This window comes from Mirounga leonina, unplaced genomic scaffold, assembly GCF_011800145.1.
Source record: "Mirounga leonina isolate KUSES-001 unplaced genomic scaffold, KU_Mleo_1.0 Mir_115, whole genome shotgun sequence".
NCBI lineage: Eukaryota > Metazoa > Chordata > Mammalia > Carnivora > Phocidae > Mirounga > Mirounga leonina.
The window spans coordinates 85,249,091-85,268,819 of NW_023270268.1; the positions used below are offsets into that span (position 1 = coordinate 85,249,091).

Genomic DNA, 19,729 nt, shown 5'->3' on the forward strand with positions numbered 1-19,729 from the left:
GATACATTTTCCTTTAAAATCTATCTTGTCTGAAATAAAAAATAAAAAAAGGAAAAAAATCTATCTTGTCTGAAATTAATACAGCTACTCCAGCTTTCGTTTCCTTAATACAACCTCTGTATATCTTTTTTACTTTTCCCTCCAACCTTTATCCTTATGTTTTAGCTATGTCTTGTGTCAACAGTTGGGTTTTTAAAAGCTATCTAATATAGTTATCCATTTTTTAGACAAAAGAAATATTGTCATTTACAATCAAAGTATACTACATTTGTCTAGGATTTAAGGGATTTGGATTCTAGGCTCTACCCTACCATTTTGTAACCTTGAACAACTCTCTCAAACTCTGAGTCTCAGGAGAGTCATGATAAAATGTTAGTGTTGAATCAGATTATCTTTTTTAAAAAAGATTTTATTTATTTATTTGAGAGAGAGAGAATGAGAGAGAGAGCTTAAGAGGGGGGAGGGTCAGAGGGAGAAGCAGACTCCCCGCTGAGTAGGGAGCCCGATGTGGGACTTGATCCTGGGATCCCAGGATCATGACCTGAGCGGAAGCTGTCACTTAACCAACTGAGCCACACAGGCGCCCCAATCAGATTATCTTGACTATCCCTTCTAGCTCATTTACTCTGTCATTCCATTAAATTACAGTAACATGCTACAGATTGTTTTGAGACAGAGTCTTAAAACCAGACCTAAAATTAAAAACAAAATCCTAGTGTAATTTGGTGAAATAATTCAAATAGTAACTGATATTTAGCTTTGGGATATTTGCTCTTTGTTATTAAAAATTTTAATTTTTCGGGGTGCCTGGGTGGCTCAGCCGGTTGATTGTCTGCCTTGGGTCATAGTCCTGGGATCCTGGGACCGAGCGCCACATGGGGTTCCCTGCTCAACAGGGAGCCTGCTTCTCCCTCTCATCCCTGCTCATGCTCTATCTCTATCTCTTAAATAAATAAAATTTTTAATAAAAAATTTTTAATTTTTCATTATTCAATAGTAATATTTTTGCAGTTTTTTTGAGAATAGTCCTTGTTTTGTTTTGTTTTTAACATATTTTCCATGATTTGAAGAAGGTATTTAAATATATTTCCTTGGGGGCCTGGGTGGCTCAGCCGTTAAGCGTCTGCCTTCTGCTCAGGTCGTGATCCCTAAATCCCGGGTCGAGCCCCGCTTCGGGCTCCCTGTTTCTCCCTCTCCCACTCCCCCTACATGTGTTCCCTCTCTTGCTGTGTCTCTGTCAAATAAATAAAATCTCTAAAAATAAATAAATAAATATATTTTCTTATGATTCTAAAGATCTTTCATATTTGTTAATAATTCAAAAAGGCTTTTCAAAGTTGTATTATTAATTTCCACCTCCTTTTCTTTTAGATTATTTTTTAGTCTCCACAGAATCTTTCCTAGAGTTGTGGATAGCATAACCCTGACCACTTTTTCACAAGATTAATTGAAAAATCACACTGCTATATCTGAATTTTAATACCTTGGAAATAAATCTACAGGTCTCAGTCCTAGTTGCAGTAATAACTACATCTAGTTTTTGTAGTCAGTGGTGTTCTACCATTTTATTTGGAGCTTGATTTTGCATGGTTGGCTATGGTGACACAGCCTTTAGGAAAGGAGAGGATGGGGCACCTGGGTGGCTCAGTCGGTGAAGCGTCTGCCTTCAGCTCAGGTCATAATCCCAGGGTCCTCTTCCTCCCTGTCCCTGCCTCTACCCCCTCCCCATCCCCGCCCCCCTCATTCTCTCTCTCACTCTCTTTCTCTCTCAAATTAATAAAACCTTTTTTAAAAAAAGAAAAAAATTAAAGAAAAAAAATGAAGGTTTATTTATTTATTTTAGGGGGGTGGAGAAAGAAATTGCAGGGAGGAGGGGCAGAGGGAGAGGGAGAGAGTCTTAAGCAGACTCCATGCTGAGCAGGGAGCCGGACACACGGGGCTCAATCCCAGGATCCTGGGATCATGACCTGAGCTGAAATCAAGAGTCAGATGTTTAACCTACTTAGCCACCCGGGTGCCCCATGGAGTGTGCAACTCTTGATCCCAGAGTTGTGAGTTCAAGTCCCACATTGGTTGTAGAAATTACTTAAAAAAAAAAGATTTTTAAAAAAATAGTAAGGAAAGGACCCTGTCAGGACCCTTCTCACTCCTGAGAGCTTTTCCTGTATCCTCACTTAATAAAACTCTATCACTCACTCTCAAAAAAATAAAAAAAAAATAAGGAAGAGGTCACATTGTTTCTTGCCCTTGTTTTCCTCTCCTTTTTTGCATTTCTGTGTCAATGTGAGCCAAACAGCTTCCCAAATCCATGACTGGTCCTTAGGATTCCTCAACACACCCAGAGAATTGCAGCAATCTGGAGGTGGTGCTAGGACCAATTCTTTGTCATTTAATTGACAATACTCTTGATCAGGAGTCTGTTTTCTGATATCGTATCAATCATATCTTCAATCATAAGATATCAGTCATATCTTCCTGAAGCTATAACCCTATAGTTATTTTGGTTCTTTTTTTTTTTTAAGATTTTATTTATTTATTTTGACAGAGAGAGAGAGACAGCGAGAGAGGGAACACAAGCAGGGGGAGTGGGAGAGGGAGAAGCAGGCTTCCCGCGGAGCAGGGAGCCTGATGTGGGGCTCGATTCCAGGACACTGGGATCATGACCTAAGCGGAAGGCAGACACTTAACGACTGAGCCACCCAGGCACCCCTGACTTAGTTATTTCTTAATTCACCCCAATAGCACATTTACACACTCTTAGGATGGGTCAGTTCTCCACATGACTCCTCTCATCTTTCACTGGGCCATTTTCCTATGTAGATGCAAAATATGTGGGTGGGAGGTTAGACTCTAAATTGAGTCTCCTTAATTTTGTTCTCATAAATAAAGGGAGAGATCATCAGATTTGAGTGCACCCCTATAATTGTTTTAAAAATATAAGTAATATACTAATATTATCTTTGTTTAAAAATAAAAGATAGGGACACCTGGGTGGCTCTGTGGGTTGAGTCTCTGACTCTTGATTTCTGCTCAGGTCATGATCTCAGGGTCATGAGATCCAGCCCAACACTTTCAGCTCTCAGTGAGTCTGCTTGCCCCTCTCCCTCTGCCCTTCCCCAACTCACCCACACGCTCGCTCTTTCTAAAATAAATTTTAAAAATCTTTTTTTTTTAAGCTTTTATTTATTTATTTGACAGAGAGAGACACAGCGAGAGAGGGAACACAAACAGAGGGAGTGGGAAAGGGAGAAGCAGGCTTCCCGCGGAGCAGGGAGCCGGATGTGGGGCTCCACCCTGGCTGGGATCATGACCTGGCTGGGATCATGACCTGAGCCGAAGGCAGACGCTTAAGGATTGAGCCACCCAGGCACTCCAAATTTTAAAAACCTTAAAAAAAAAAAAAAAAAGGATAAAAAACTCTCAGAGTCTTCTTTTGCCATCCCCTTTATTGCTCCCCTCTCTAGGCGTCACCAGTATCCTTTTGAGTACAACTTTCCAGTGCTCATTCTATACATATATACATATACTGTATATACAAATACACGTTTTATTTTTATCTAAATGACACCTCCTCGTTTTATAGGTGAGGAAACTGAGACCTTGAGGGGAGACATGGGTTGACAAATTTATTGAAGGAAAGCTAGGCAATTAGTTTAGAGGTTGGGGAGCAGGTGCGAGAGACGCTTCAGTGCGATGATGTAGGATTTGTATTTTGATAGGAGCTGTAGGAAACCTAGCAGAGGGCTATGGAGCTGCAAAAAAAGAAGGAAAAACTGTCATCGGCAGTTGGGTCTGTCAATAAAACTTGTGAAGTTGAAACGCAAAGAGCCTACTATCTGCCGAGCTCGCTGAAGCTTATCTCGGAAACCAGGAACAGATATCGCATCTATGAGACTGGCCTTGGAGCTTGAAGAGGAAGGCACCAGAGGTTGTAAAGGATGCTGCCGGGAGGCAGCTACCGGGCAGCCAACCAACCGGAGAGCAGATAGCGCTCCCGGACCGGCCTGGAAGTGCGCCTGCGCCGATCTCCGCGGGGGGGGGGGAGGGGGGCGGGGGGGCGGAGCTTGGGGGCGGTCAATGAGCCTGCGCAAACGGCGCGGCGAAGTGGGGGAGGGCGGTCCGTGTGTGTCTGTGTTGTTGTTCGGCGGCAGCGGCGGCGGCGGTAAGATGGCTGCCCACGGGGGCTCCGCGGCGTCCTCGGCGCTGAAGGGGTTAATTCAGCAGTTCACCGCCATCACCGGTAAGAGACGCGGTTACCGGAAGGTGGAGAGTGGGGTCTGGAGCGGACGGCCGTTCCGCCCCGGGCTTCCCCTTACCTTCATGCATTTCTCCCTCGGGCTTTCCCCACAGCTCCCGTCCTCCCTTCTGAGGAAGAGGCGACGACGGCGTCGGGTCTCCGGGTTCAGGCGGGAGACAGCCCCCCCGCGCACCCCATACCTCGTTCTCGGTCTTCTCGCAGTGTGGAGGGAGACACCCCCACTCACCCCCAATGCCCCCATTGTCATCCAAGACCCGGGGAATGGGCCGATCTCATCCGCCCCCGCCGGCCCGGGGACCTGGGGGCGGGAGAGGTGGGGGGCCGCACCCGGGCCACCGCCCTCCTCCTCCTTCATTACCTTCTCTTCTCTGTGCAGCCGTGGGGTGCAGTGCATCTCTCACCTCCTTTTTCCATTCTTCCTCGGCCAGGTCATTCTCCCCCAGTCCCTGGCCTGCCCTTCCCCTTTCTGGGCCCCTCAGAGCCATCGCCGTGGCCCTGGCGTGCTCGGGCCCTCCCGCCTTAACGACGAGGCTGGTGGGTTCGGCAGTGCCTTTACCGATCCTGGGGGATAGGCCGCTAGAAAGGGGGGGTGCTGAGAAGCACCTTCAAGACAGAGGTTTTAAGAGAAGAATGAGGGGGAACCCCCCCAACCTTAATAGGGAAGGCCTGGAGGAATCCTGGGTGGCGTTTCCCACCTCCCCATAATAAAATAATAAAGACTGGGACGATGGCGCCGGAGCCTCCTGCTGATAAAATAGGGATGGCGGCAGAAACTTCTTTGAGAGAAAGTCAGTTTTTGGGTGTCAGCATCCCCCAAATCCTCGGTTATTTTCCTTTGGACCCCTGCGAAGGGCACACGCAGATCCTCTTGCCGCCTGGAGGAAAGGCCCTAAGCCATTCTATGAATTCTCTATGCCTTGTTTCTCTCTGATGGTGCTGAACTTTTTTTGCATGAGTTATTAGAGGGCGGAGCAAATGATGAAGTTCTCTGTGGAGTGATTTGAGAGAAGAGTACTCCATGTGCCTGAGTGTAATTTTGCCGTTCTAGTTTGTCATTTTGGAAGGAGGTTAGAATGTTAGTTCCCTTTCTGAGCAGATCTGTACTTTATCTGGTTATTTGTTAGGTGCAGAGAATGTTTCTACTGTTAATGTACCTAGAGTTTGACATATAAGATCTGGTTAAGTAAAATTTTATATTGTTCTAACCAGACAGGTTGTATGCACGTTGCTGTTTTATAATTTAAAGCTAGTTTTTTCTTTTGCTCTGCAATGACAACTAGACGTTTGATGCATTATCTAGCTGGTGGGCATGAAACATCACGTCAAAATTGGTAAAGTAAAATTTGAAGTAAAATTGGGATGAGGGATGGAATGATCAACTTTTCTTAATATTTTAAAACTTTTGTGATTGGACTATTAAAGATCTAATGCATTTCCCAGTGTCTAAGCAGATTGCTGTTATTGGGAAAATTAGAAAATTAATGTGTATATAAGTTAATATTGCAGCATTATTTTTCTATAGAAAAATTTTTGTAGTGAATCAGATATAGAAGTGGTTATTATTAATTTTTAGATTTTTCTAGAGTTGGTTTAAGATGCCACCTATTTAATTTCAGTTTTTTATGTTAATTACCACCCCTTCAGGAACTCAGAACCTCACATTATTTCTTCTAATTCAGCGTTTTTGTTAAATATGGACAAAATCCAAAGTGTGGTGAGATAAAATGGCTCACTTACTTGGTTTAATTCTATGCTAGCTTACATGGCTTGTTTCCTGGCCACAGGCCTTTCTATTCCTGAATCAGGTCGGAGACCCTTAGTAGACAATGGTATCTGGAAGTCTGCAAAAGGGAAAATACCTTAGATTGTTCTTAATGTATTATGAATTTCTATTAATAATTTTGAGGATTCTGGGGCTCTTGGCAGGCTCAGTCAGAAGAGCATGCGACTCTTGATTTCAGGGTCGTGAGTTCGAGCCCCACATTGGGTGTAGAGATTACTTGAATAAATTAAAAAAACTTTAAAAAATAATAACTTTGGGGATTTTTTTTTTTTTTTACAAGACAGTGATTAACTGTTAGAAACACATGATTAACCCCTTTGGTCTTTTTCACATATATTAAAAAGGAAAGTTTGGGGTTCTTTCCACATATATTTTAAAATTGTAGTTTTTATGATAAAAAGGTATTTGATACTTACTCATTGCTGGATGAATTAAATTGACCTTAAGAGCTTATGCTGTGATTTCAAAAAGATTTTACTTTCTGGAAGCTCAACATTCTGGTGAAAGCAATGCATTTTCAAAAATGTGAGCCTTACCTTTTCTGTGGCTTTAAAAATAGAACAGAAAACAATTTTAAGTCTTATTTCTCACTAAGTAGAACACATCTCTCTATATGATTTATGAGTATGAAGTAATGACTCGATTTTTTTCTTATTTTTATTTGAATAGAGTTCAACATATTGTATTAGCTTCAGGTGTATTGACTGATTTTTATTTATTTAAAGATTTTAATTTATTTGAGAGAGAGCACACACACACAAATGCAAGCAGGGAAGAGGGTCAGAGGGAGAGGGAAAATCAGAGTCCCCAAGGCGGGGCTCCATCCCAGGACCCTGAGATCATGACCGGAGCCAAAAGGCAGACACTTAACAGACTGAGCCACCCAGGCGCCCCTATTTTTATTTATTTATTTTTAAGTAGGCTCCATGCCTAATGTGGGGCTTGAACTTGCGACTCTGAGATTAAGAGTCATGTGTTCTCCTGACTGAGCCAGCCAGGCACCCTGACCCTTGATTTAAAAAAAAAAATACTTAAAAAATCACACACACACACACAAATCATAACATGAAATGATTTTGAAAAAAGTAAAAACTAATCTCTCACAACAGCAATTTTTTTTTTTAAGATTTTATTTATTTATTTGACAGAGAGCACAAGCAGGGGGAGCGGCAGGGAGAGGGAGAGGGTGAAGCAGACTCCCCGCCAAGCAGGGAGCCTGATGTGGGGCTCCATCCTGGGATCCTGGGATCATGACCTGAGTGGAAGGCAGATGCTTAACGACTGAGCCATCCAGGTGCCCCTAGAATAGCTTTTCAATTAATATTACATCATAAATATTTTTTCTGTGATCAAACTCTGATAAGCCAAGGGAAGTGACAGTCTTTGAAATACTCACATTGAGAAACTGTATATCTTTACCGTTGATGTTAGAGTCATTTGAAGTTGCATAGAAAACCAGTCCTGTTACTTTATAGTCCACTACATTTTACAGTATTATCAGTTTGATCTCCCTTGATATTCACCGTACTTGGGTTTGAATGACTGTTAACTGCTTTCAAAAGTCGTATCAGTTTTTAAAACATGAGGAAGGAATGTGCTGCTGGATCTGAATGTAATTCCAAAAGGACAATTAAAAAATTTATTTAAGTAATCTCTACACCCAGTGTGGGGCTTGAACTCATGACCCCAGGATCAAGAGTTGCATGCTTCTCCAACTGAGCCAGCCAGGTACCCCCCAAAAGAACAATTTTTAATGTTTTGAACCATGGCAGTATTCCATTAACACCAGCTTGGGCTGACATCCAGCCACACATAGACAAAATGCACAGATGTAATCAGAATAATTTCATGAGATGAGGGAATATATAGATGCTCTATAGAATTGGTAAAAATAAACAGGCAATAGAAGGTAAGGACAAAATGTGAGGGAACAGAAAGTGGAGGCTGAGAAGAAAACAGGAGTTAGTATAGAATTCCATAAAACTTCATGCATAGTGGGCACTCATGTACTTAATGAAATTATAGAAGAGACCTTAGTTTAACTTTGTCTAAAACTGTTATATGAATGCATATTTGTTACAGAAATTAGAAACTGTGGTATGTGGAGTTTTTGGCTTTGTGGCCAATTTCGATTCATATTCTTTTCTACAATACATTTCTCTTGGGTTAGTATTAAACTGTGTTTAAGTTCTCTGTCAGGAAAGATGGTTGTAAGCGTTCTAGATATCAAGAGGAAACTCTTGGAATTGTAAGAACTATTTCAGGAGGTGATGATGTTTGAGCAGAATTTAGAGAGGTAATAAATTTTGAGTTGTCAATGGAATCTTACTAATAAATTCAGTATTGATGGACTACTATGTGCCTGGCATGGTTCAGATCCTGGAAATACTACTATGAGCAAGACAAGGTGTCTGTGCTCAAAAAGCATAAAGGTTAATGGGAATACAGACACATACATAGGTATTATAATACAATGGGAGAATGGTAGGTAGCTCTTATGGGAGCACAAAAGATGGAGGTAAAGAAAGGTTTCCCAGAAGAAATAATTTCTTAGCTAAAACTTAATTTAAAAAAAAAAGAAAGAAAAAAAAAAACCTTGCAGGAGAGATGTTTCCTACAGGAGGAACATGTACAAAGGCCTGGAGGAGAGAGGGACAGATAAACACACATACAAGACACAAGAAAGAAGAGACAGTAGATTTAGGGAGTTGATGATAATTCCAAATGAATAGGGCATAGTTAGTGGGAGATGCAGTAAATTGAACTGAAGAGATAGTGGGGGGCGTGCCAGATTAGGAAGGGCTTTGTAACCCATGTTAAATCTTGGCTGTATTCTAGTGTAGTGGGGAGTCAATGAAAAATTTAATTGGGGGAATGACATAACCAGATTTAGATTTTTTAGAAAGAGTTACTTGGCTATAGTGGAGAAGAGGTAGGCATTGAGATAAGTAGAAAACTGTTGCTTTAATCCAAGAAAGACACTGGTGTCCTTATTGAAATAAGTTTGTGGCAGAGAAGTGGAAGATAAGGGAAGAAAGATATGGGAAGAAGTCAGAGGAGTCAGAATGAAGCTTAGGATTCTGTTTTGGACATCTAGGTATATAATGGTGCTATTTGTGAAGGATATGGGATAGTGGAAGAGGTTTGGGGAGAAGATGATTAGTTCAGTTTCAGATAAGTTGCTGCCTGAGACTTCCAAGTGGACTGTTCAATAAACAAATGACTATTTGGGTCTAGAAAGAGGAGTGTCATCTGAGGAGTTGTAGCGATGGCGGTTGAAGTGTAAATGTGAATAGCATTTTGCAGGGGAGAGTGTACTCTGAGAATAGAGTAGGCTCCAAGACACAAAGCTGAAGGAACACTAACATCTGACACAGTGCAAAGAAGAAAGTACAGAGAAACCAAAGATTTAAGAGGAAAATCAGGAGAATGTAATGGTACTTCCAACATCAGGAGTATGGTAGTAACTCAGATATTATGTAGGCACTTGAGGAAACCAGAAATCATTGAATATTCATAGATTTTTTTAAGAGGGTGGGAGGGGCAGTGGGAGAGGGTGAGAGAGAATCTTAAGCAGGCTCCATGGCATGCGCAGAGCCGGATGTTGGGCTGGATCTCACAACCCTGAGATCATGACCTGAGCTGAAATCAAGAGTCGGCCCAACGCTCAACTGAGTGACCCAGTGCCCCCTGGGCTGGAAGATATCTTAAAAACCATCTTGACTCATTTCTGAGTTAATCAAATGAGCAGTAAAGTGACTTAGGTTTATATGACTAGGTCAGTGCTCTTCAAACTTTTTTGGAGGAAAGGACCCCCCCCCTTTTTTTTTATTTTCAGTCTTCATGGACCAGTACTTTTAAATTTTTTTTTTTTTTAAAGATTTTATTTACTTCTTTGACAGAGAGAGACACAGCGAGAGAGGGAACACAAGCAGGGGGAGTAGGAGAGGGAGAAGCAGGCTTCTCGCGGAGCAAGGAGCCCGATGCGGGGCTCGATCCCAGGACACTGGGATCATGACCTGAGCTGAAGGCAGACGCTTAACGACTGAGCCACCCAGGCACCCCGACCAGTACTTTTATAAAATACAATAAAAATTAATTGCTTGAAAAATGAGATAAAAATAACAGAAAATATAAGCCCAAATTCTTTTTAAAATTAAGGTATAATTTGCATGCAGTAAAATCTGCCCTTTTTAAATGTGTAGTTATGAATTTTAATAACTGTGTACAATTCTGTAACTACAGTGAAGTTGCAAAACAGTTCTATCATCCTCAGAAAATTCCTCCTGCCCCTTTGTAGTCAATCCCTCCCCCCACCTATAGCCTAATCTTTTTGTCTATTGTTTTTCTTTTCCAGAATGTCATATAAATGGAATCACAGTATGTAGCCTTTTGAGTCTGGCTTCTTTCAATTAGCATACTGCATTTGAGATTCATTCATATCGTTGTTCCTTTTTATTGGTGAATAGTATACCATTGAGTGGATATACTACTATTTGTTTATCCATTCATTAAGTGAATGGATAATTGTGCTGTTTCCAGTTTGGGAGATTATAAATAAAGCTGCTAAAAACATTAGCATACAAGTGTGTGAATGTAAGTTTTCATTTCCCTTGGATAAATACCTAAAGTGGGATAATTGGATTATATGATAGGTATATAACTTTAAGAAATTGCTAAACTGTTTTCCAAGGTCATGATTACCATTCCCATCAGCAATGTATGAGAGTTCAGTTGCCCATTTGGTTTTTTTTATTATTATTATTCTATTTTTTTTTTTTAAAGATTTTATTTATTTATTTGACACAGAGAGAGAGAGAGCACAAGCAGGGGGAGCAGCAGGCAGAGGGAGAAGCAGGCCTCCTGAGGAGCAGGGAGCCCGATGTGGGGCTCGATCCCAGGACCCTGGGATCATGACCTGAGCTGAAGGCAGACGCTAAACTACTGAGCCACCCAGGCGCCCTCTATTTTTATTTTTATTTTATTTTTTGTTCATTTGGTATTTTTAATATTTTGTAGTCATTTTAATAGGTGTATAATGGTATAGTATTGTGGTTTTAATTTGCATTTCCCTAGTGACTAATGATATTGGGCATTTTTCATATGATAATTTGCCGTCCATAAATCTTTTAAGCCTGAACTTTTAATTATTAGATTCCACAGACATAAAATTACTCTATCAAATTGTTAGAAAAGTTTCGAAATGCTTACACTAGAATTTCTCTTTTATTTATTTACTTATTTATTTTTAGACTTTCTCTTTTAATCTTGTCATGGACTAGAGATAGCTGGTCTCAGGACCACACTTTGGGTAGCATGGTCTTAGGTAATGGCAGAATAGGGACTAGAATTCTGGTGTCTTTACTCCTAGCCTATGCATTTTTCACCATATTACTACTACCCTCACTATAGTTTCCTTTGTTGATCCAACAAAAATGAGCTTTGTTTATCTGTCCGCTAACTCAGTCATTTCGTTTCTCTTATACTTAATAAATTTAGTTTTCTGGGTATAAATTTTTGGTGTTTTTGTTTGTTTGTTTGTTTTTGTTTTTTAATGTTTTCAATTCCTGAATGCTTAAAAACTTGAGGCTGGGAGACTGATGAGGTTAGCTTTCACCTTACTTCTTGCAACTGCCACTCACTCCTGTTTCCTAGGTGGACAGTCGAGCTTACTTTGTTATCATTTCTGGGGGATAGGTAGAACTAAAAAGCAGTCTCTTTGGGTCTCTATCATTTCTGTTCTCTATCCTTCTGGGATAATAAGGGCTCTGTAGAGGGATTCTTTCCTTTCCTTTCCTTTCCTTTCCTTTCCTTCTCTCTCTCTCTCTTTCTCTCTCTGACTGCTCTACTTTGGTTCCTTGAAAGTAGCGGAGAGACTAATTTTTTCCGTTCTCTATCCTGGGATAATAAGGGCTTTACAGAGGGATTCTTCTCTTTTTCTTTTCTTCTCTCTCTCTGTCTCTGTCTCTGTCTCTGACTGCTCTACTTTGGTTCCTTGAAAGTAGTGGAGGAGAGACTAATTTTTTTGGCACTTGAAAGTGATATAGAGGATAGGCATAAGGGACTACTATAGTTTGGAAAATCTCTTGATTCTTTCTTCAGCTGTGGTGGAGATAACTGCATTACAGGTTTTGGGTTATTTCCTATATCAAGTCATTAATGGAGAGAGTGTGAACTAAGAGGCAGCAGCAAAGAAATGGCCACTGGTGAATTGTATACCACAGGCTGGGTTGAATAATACACTTTGGTGCCATTAGCAGGCTTAAAACAGATGCAAGGAAGAGAAGGAGTAAATGAAAAGGGTTCATGTAGTGAGAAATAGTAAAGTGGAGCTCCTGCCATAGATTATAGATTGAATTTTTGTGTGCCCCTCCCAAATTTCATATGTTGAGATCCTAAACCCTTTATGTGGTGGTATGAGGAGGTGGGGGCCTTTGGGAGGTGATTAGGTAATGAGGATGGAGCTCTCATGAGTGGGACTAGTATCCTTAAAAAAGAGACCCCAGGGAACTCTTGCCCCTTCTGTGAGGACACAGTAAGAAGACAGCTGTTTTTGTTCTTTTTTTTTTTTTAATATACTTAAAAAAAAATTTTTTTATTTTCTTAAGTAATCTTTACACCTAGTGTAGGGCTCAAACTGACAACCCCAAAATCAAGAGTCGCATGCTCTACTGACTGAGCCAGCAAGGTGCCCCCAAGACAGCTGTCTTTGAACCAGGAAGCAGGCCTGTACCACATACTAAATCTTCTGGACCCTTGATCTTGGACTTCCCAGCTTCCAGAGCTGTGAGAAATAAATGTTTGTTGTTTAAGCCACACAGTCAAAGGTATTTTTGTTAGAGCAGCCTGAACACACTAAGAAGCAGGGTTAGATTAAGCCATCCTGTTGCTGCCTGTAATATTGAGACCTCAAAAATAAGCCTATTTGGGGTGCTTGGGTGGCTCAGTTGGTTAAGCAACTGCCTTCGGCTCAGGTCATGGTCCCGGAGTCCTGGGATCGAGTCCCACGTCAGGCTCCTGGCTCGGTGGGGAGCCTGCTTCTCCCTCTGACCCTCTCCTCTCATGCTGTTTCTCTCTCTCTCTCTCAAATAAGCCAATAAAATCTTTGGGGAAAAAAATAAGCCTATATAAACAAGTGTACAGATAGTTTAAATCTGCAAACTTGTGTTATTAGTCCCGCCCCTTTAAAAAAGATAGGTGTTTTATTCTGAATATAATAAGGTAGAAGTTCAAATTTTTTACAGCTGACCCATCAAAAATAGTTATTACCTCTGAATGTATAGGTAGAACTTGCAACTTGATTAAACTTGATCACTATTCCTTTCCCCTATATCATTTAGCTCTCCATACTTTTTCTCTGCCTCCTCAGTTAACCTTCACTTCTTCATATTCCTATTTAGTTCAGTGGGAGTGTTATTGGCATTTTGGCTGGGACAGTTTTTTGTTGTGTAGGACTGTTCTATCCGCTTCAGAAGATGTAGCACTTGTATTTATTTCCTGTGGCTGCTGTAACAAATTACCACAAACTGCAAGGCTTTACACACATTTATTCTCTCACAGTTCTGGAGGTCATAAGTCTGAAATGAAGGTGTGAGCAGTCTTTGTGGGAGGGGAGGCATTTTCAATGTCCTACAGCATTCCTGTCTTCTCTCCACTAAATGCCAGTAGTGCTCTCCTAGCCCCCAGTCATGAAACACCAAAAATGGTCTCTCACATTACTGAATGCTCTACTACTTCCCGACATTAAGGACACTGGGACCTTTAATTATCTCTCTGTTGTCTTCTGTTTCTAAAATGATGCACTGGGGCTCCTGGGTGGCTCAGTCGTTAAGCGTCTGCCTTCGGCTCAGGTCATGATCCCAGGGTCCTGGGATCGAGTCCCACATCGGGCTCCCTGCTCGGCGGGGAGCCTGCTTCTCCCTCTCCCACTCCCCCTGCTTGTGTTCCCTCTCTCGCTGTGTCTCTCTCTTCAAATAAATAAATGCAATCTTAAAATAAATAAAATGATGCACTAAGTGATACAAGCGATACTTTAAGAATGATTATACAAGCAAGATGACTCAGATAATTTGGCTTTATTTAAGAAAGTGAGTGGTGTACTTTGTTTCTTGGGCCCCTCTCAAATACTACCTTCTTCAGTCTTGCCAGGATTTAGCATGTGCTTCCTTTTAAAAAAATATTCATAGGTAGAGGTTCCTCTTTCTTCTTGAATGTTTCTTACAGGTCGCTGACAAACGCCAGTGATGCAAGTTATCCTGCACATTGTCAACAGAGATATGATAGGGCTGTCTCTGGGATATGCTGCCTACAGCTTAGATTCTAGCATTAAATAGTTAGGTAAGGATTATAAATAGGATGGCAGTTCTGGGCCTCGAGTGTTGACACTGTCTGCCCCCAAAATATCACAGTTATTATTTCCTTTATTATAGCTTTATTTTTGTGTCTTAAAGTCATTCCCTGTAGAATCCCTTTTAATAAATTATATTTTAATCTATAGTTCAATAAACCTGTGGACCTAGGAAACTTTGGAATACTTACCTATACTTCTATTAAATTTTCTCCTGCCACTACAACACTCCTGATGCTTCTCAGTCATACTGGAATGCTTCTTACTTCCAGGTTTCTTTAAAGCAGATATCTTTTGGTATTGTTTTATTCTTTAGAGTGTTCTTTTTTTTTTTCTAGAGTGATTATTTCTCGTTATATTCCTGCTTTAAAAAAACAAAAACAAAATGAGTGTTTAACATGAGTGAAGCACATGTTCATAGCATCAGATGAGTGAGCGAGAGAAAACTGAGATGTCTTGCTCTGCTTGCCTATTTGCCAATAAGGAGCTGTGCCAAGTTCTTTAATACGAATTTTCTTAATCTACACAAGCACTTCATGAAGTTGGTAATATCCCCATTTTATAACTAAGAAACTGAGAGCTATAGAGAAATTAGTAACTAGATCAAAGTCACAACTTGACTAGGAGTCAGACTCAGGTTTATTTGAGTGGTATTCATGCTCTTAATATCTATACTGGGAACTGAAGGGAACATGAAGAATGTTTTTTCTTCCTTACAGTGTTTAGGACTGGCCAGAGGAAAAATTTGATACCTTCATTCCAACTGTTTGGTGTCTCTATGCTCAGGTACCCAGTATCTTTTTCATGCTCTAAGGTACCTCCCACCCTAATGCAGCACTTCTGGTAGGCCTTCCTTAGCTCTCCTCCAAAAGGCACCTGGGTGCTAAAGCTACTGATACCTTTTTTCCTAACGCAACTCCCTTAATCTCTTATTTTCGCTCTCAATTTACAGGGTTTTAGGGAGTAGCTCAACATCTAATGAAGAAGTTAATAAATGATGGGGCACCTGGGTGGCTCAGTTGGTTTGGCGTCCGACTCTGATTTCAGGTCAGGTGGTTATTCAGGGTTGTGAGCTCAAGCCCTGCCTCCGGCTCTGCACTCAGTGCGGAGTCTCCCCTTCTCCCTTTGCCCCCCACCTCTAAAAAGAATAAATAAATAAAATAAAAAGCATGTTTGTTAACCTAAATTAATCTCTTCAGTGGTTGCATTTTAGGCAGCATAATAAAGTGAAAAAAAAAATGTAGGCAGTTAGACCTTTTAGGATAGGCAGACCATATTGTTGACAGGCGAGCTTGCCTGAGGATTGACTTTACAAGTTCCTGATTTTCATACCATCTTTTATTTTACTTCAGAGCCCGTAAATTCTCTGAAGGGTTTCCAGTCAGTTGTATTGGAGTTCTGATAGTTGGAGGGTGGTAGAGAGGTTGACAACAACTATTTGTATGCAGTGGTCATTTTTAAGTTGAATTTCCTTGTGAACACATTTCAGAGGAGTGAAAGCAGCCAGCATTAGTTGCTATTATGGCAGAGGGAGTTTCACTCCCCCACCAACATATTCTTTGTGCTTTTTATGGTGCTTTAGTGCAGTGTGAGCACCTAGAAAGACAAGAGCCAAAAATGATATGAACTCAGTGATTTAATTCTCTGAAAAGGAAAAGATTAGTGGATGCCTTGTGAAGGTGGTATTTTAGGGTTCATTATGAGGCAAATATAACAGTTCATGCATCTCTCTGCTAGAACAAGCAGCCAGAGCAGTCTGCCTATAGGAACCTTTTAACTTTCAGAATTGCTGTGTAGATTAGTAAATTAAAATGGAGTACAATAGTCTAAAAATGAATTTTTAGACTAGCATTTAAGAAGTATAATGGAAAAGTATTAGGAAGGCACTAAAACAAAGCCTCAGGTTTTATGACAAATAATATGGAAACACATAAGTCTCAAAATTGTTCATCAAATTTGTGCTGGTTTTGCCCCAAGATTATCTAAGATTGGCTGTTGGGATATTTGAACTCCTTCCCCTCAAAAAGTTGCATTTTGAAATTTTTTTTTTTAAGATTTATTTATTTATTTTAGAGAGAGAGTATGTGTGGGAGAGGGGGAGAGGGAGAGAGAATCTCAAGCAGGCTTGAGTGTGGAGCCCAATGCAACCCGGGTCTCAGTCTCGCGACCCTGAGATCATGATCTGAGCTGAAGTCAAGAGTCAGATCCCCAACTGACTGAGCCACTCAGGCACCCTGAAATTTCATTTTTTAAAAGTGTGTTTACTGGGGCGCCTGGGTGGCTCAGTTGTTAAGCATCTGCCTTTGGCTCGGATCGTGATCCCAGGGTCCTGGGATTGAGCTCCGCATTGGGCTCCCTGCTCAGCGGGAAGCCTGCTTCTCCCTCTCCCACTCCCCCTGCTTGTGTTCCCTCTCTCGCTGTGTCTCTCTCTGTCAAATAAATAAAAAATCTTTAAAAAAATAAAAAATAAAAGTGCGTTTACTAATGGTGAGAATGTAAATTTGTACATACTAGAACTTGAGAACTTTTAGTTCAGCTTGATTGAGACCTTAGGGAGAGAGAACTGGTATGAGAAGAGTGAGACCTGGGCAAGTTCAGTGAGTTTTTAAAGTTTGCAAGAAGGAAAAGCTAGCACAGACAAGGATAGAGATTGAGACTTCATGGAAAAGTATACATCTGTTTATCTACTTCAGGGTGAGGAGGGGAGGAGGAAGGTCTAAAACTTAACAGGGAAGTGGGTATTTAGTGAATGAGGGGACTGATTTGATATAACTATATTATGCAAAGGCATGGCATTCTAAAGTAACACCAAGGGATCTGCCTAGATTATATAGACCTGTGTGGCTGGAGGGAATGGTATAGGGATGAAATGAGAGCAGAGGGGTATCATTTGGAAGCAGTAAATAAGGGCCAAATCTTATTGGCAGCTTAAGAAAGATGAAAACTTCCAGTCAGCAATGCAGATTGATACAGAGAAGACAATCAAATTTACATTATTTAGCAGTGTAGAAGGTCTATCAAAAGGAACATGACCAAGAGCAGAGAGATGCACTAGTTCATGTAAGAGATAAAGGCTTGAACGAAGACTACAGCGATAAATGCAGAGCGAAAAGGATGGGTCGGAGTGGTTTCATCTATATGGAAACTGTAGGAATTGTTGTTTGACTGATGGGATATTTGCAGTTGGAGAGAGAAGGGTTGGAAGTTTCTTAAATTTGAGTAATATATGAAGCCTTTTTAAAGGAAAAAGCCTCCCTGGGCCTATGTAACTAAAATGACCATATATATACCCAGATATACAGCCAACCCCAAATGAAAGGTAATTCTGTGTCCAATTCCCAAAAAAGATTTCTCACCAACATAAATATGCAAATTTCTAGGGACTTAAGTCAAATGATCAGACGCTTTTCTGTAATTTTTTAAATTGATTTAACATTAAATCCTAATATAATGTATTCATGGTTTTTCCACTTGTGTTTCATGAAATAATTTTTTTCAAATCTTTTTCTTTATGTAAACTCTGCCCACAACATGGGGCTCGAACTCACGACCCTGAGATGAAGAGTCACATGCTCTACCTGCTGAGTAGGCCAAGCACCCCTCAGGAAATAATTTTGTTCAGTTTTTTTCACTGACATCTTAGATATGTCTTTGTCAGCTATCAGACAAAGCAGTATCTACTTCGTCATCTGACAGGTTTTTGTTTTTGTTTTTGTTTTTTGAGTATGTGATTTTCACTTTACATTGTTTGAGATAGAGCGCTTTTAAAATTTGTATGTGATGACAGGGCGCCTGGGTGGCTCAGTCAGTTGAGCAGCTGCCTTTGGTTCAGGTCATGATCCCAGGGTCCTGGGATTGAGCCCCGCATCGGGCTCCTTGCTTAGCAGGGAGCCTGCTTCTCCCTCTCCCTCTGCCTGCCTGCCGCTCCCCCTGCTTGTGGTCTCTCTCTCACTCTCTCTCTCTCTGTGTCAAATAAATAAATAAAAAGTCTTAAAAAAAAAAAGTCTCTTATGGTTTAAAAAAAAAAATTTGTATGTGATGCTCTCACTGGAAATTTGATCTTAAGAACATGGATAGATCTTAAGTACCCATTTGTTGTTTGTGATTTCCACAGTGTAACCATATTACTTTATAAATGAAAGTTAAAGAATTAAGATATGCACACGGTATAAAATTCAAAGGATATGGAAGTATTGTTTTGGCTGAAGCCCGACCTTTCTTTCCTGGTATATCAACTAGTGAACTGAAGTACTGTGAGATAGCTCTAAGTCAGTTTATTAGACATGGATCATGTGCAAGCAAACACAATGCTAGGTGCTGGGGATACCAAGACAAAAGCCTGTGTTTAAGAAGCTTCTGCTCTTTCCTTGGAGCCAGAAAGTAAACCAACATTTACTACTTAGTAGTGTATTGATGTATATAATAGAAGTGTATCATAGAGATGGGAGTGGGGAGGTACTGTAGAGAATGCTTAGCACACAAATTCCCAAAGTAACACTTAGGGTGGTTCTTGAGCATGCATGAACTGGATGAAGGGGAGATGAGGAGGATATAAGGACCTTCCAAGCATGTAATTCAGTATGACTATACTGAATTGTGTAGGATGGGGAAGAGGAGAGGGAAAACCAGAGGGATGAGCTGAGGCCTGGTCACAAAGGACTTTCCAGATCATAAGGATTTTGGAATTTATACTGTATACTGTGGTGTCAGAGAGCCATTAAAAAGACTTTTTTTTTTTAAAGCCATTAAAGAGTTTTAAGTGGATGTGTGTGTGAGAGAGAGAGAATGAGAATCAGACTTGTATTTTGGAGCATAGCTGCAGCAACAAGGTAGAAGATAGAATGATGATCAATTAGGAGTCTGTTGTAGTAATCTAGGTAAGAAGTATTGTGGGCTTCATTTAAAGCCTTAGAACTAATAGTAGAGGGACGCCTGGGTGGCTCAGTGATTAAGCATCTGCCTTTGGCTCAGGTCATGATCCCAGGGTCCTGGGATCGAGCCCTGCATCAGGCTTCTTTCTCAGCAGGCAGACTTCTGCTACCCCAGGCTTGTGCGTGTGCTCTCTCTCTGACAAATAAATAAACTCTTAAAAAAAAAAAAAAAAAAACCTAACAGAAAAGAGAAAACAAATGAAAGAAATTAAGAGGAGAATCAGCACTTCCATTTCTGGCATTAGGGGTAAACTAGAGAGAGCTCATGAATAACCCTCTTGCTGAGAAAAATCCTAAGTGAAATGTGTATTAAAATTTTTTTTTTGAAAACACATCAATGGGCTGGTGAGAAAGTAAGGAATACTTTGAGGCTAAGAATGAAATGAAATGGGAATGCAGATGTTAGCTAG

At 40.7% G+C, this 19,729-nt stretch overlaps 1 protein-coding gene across 2 annotated transcripts in view; it reads left to right on the top strand.

The window, feature by feature from the left end:
- The first annotated feature begins 4,100 nt into the window (after positions 1 to 4,100).
- Positions 4,101 to 19,729, top strand: part of UBXN7 (UBX domain protein 7) — a 57,306-nt gene continuing 41,677 nt past the window's right edge. The window contains exon 1 of one of the 2 annotated variants that reach the window (XM_034999911.1): positions 4,101 to 4,240. In XM_034999911.1, the coding sequence (XP_034855802.1) occupies positions 4,168 to 4,240 (73 nt within the window). In that variant the 5' untranslated portion in view covers positions 4,101 to 4,167. Of the gene's footprint in view, positions 4,241 to 14,085; positions 15,175 to 19,729 lie in introns of those variants that run through there. The other variant, XM_034999912.1, reaches the window with a different exon arrangement.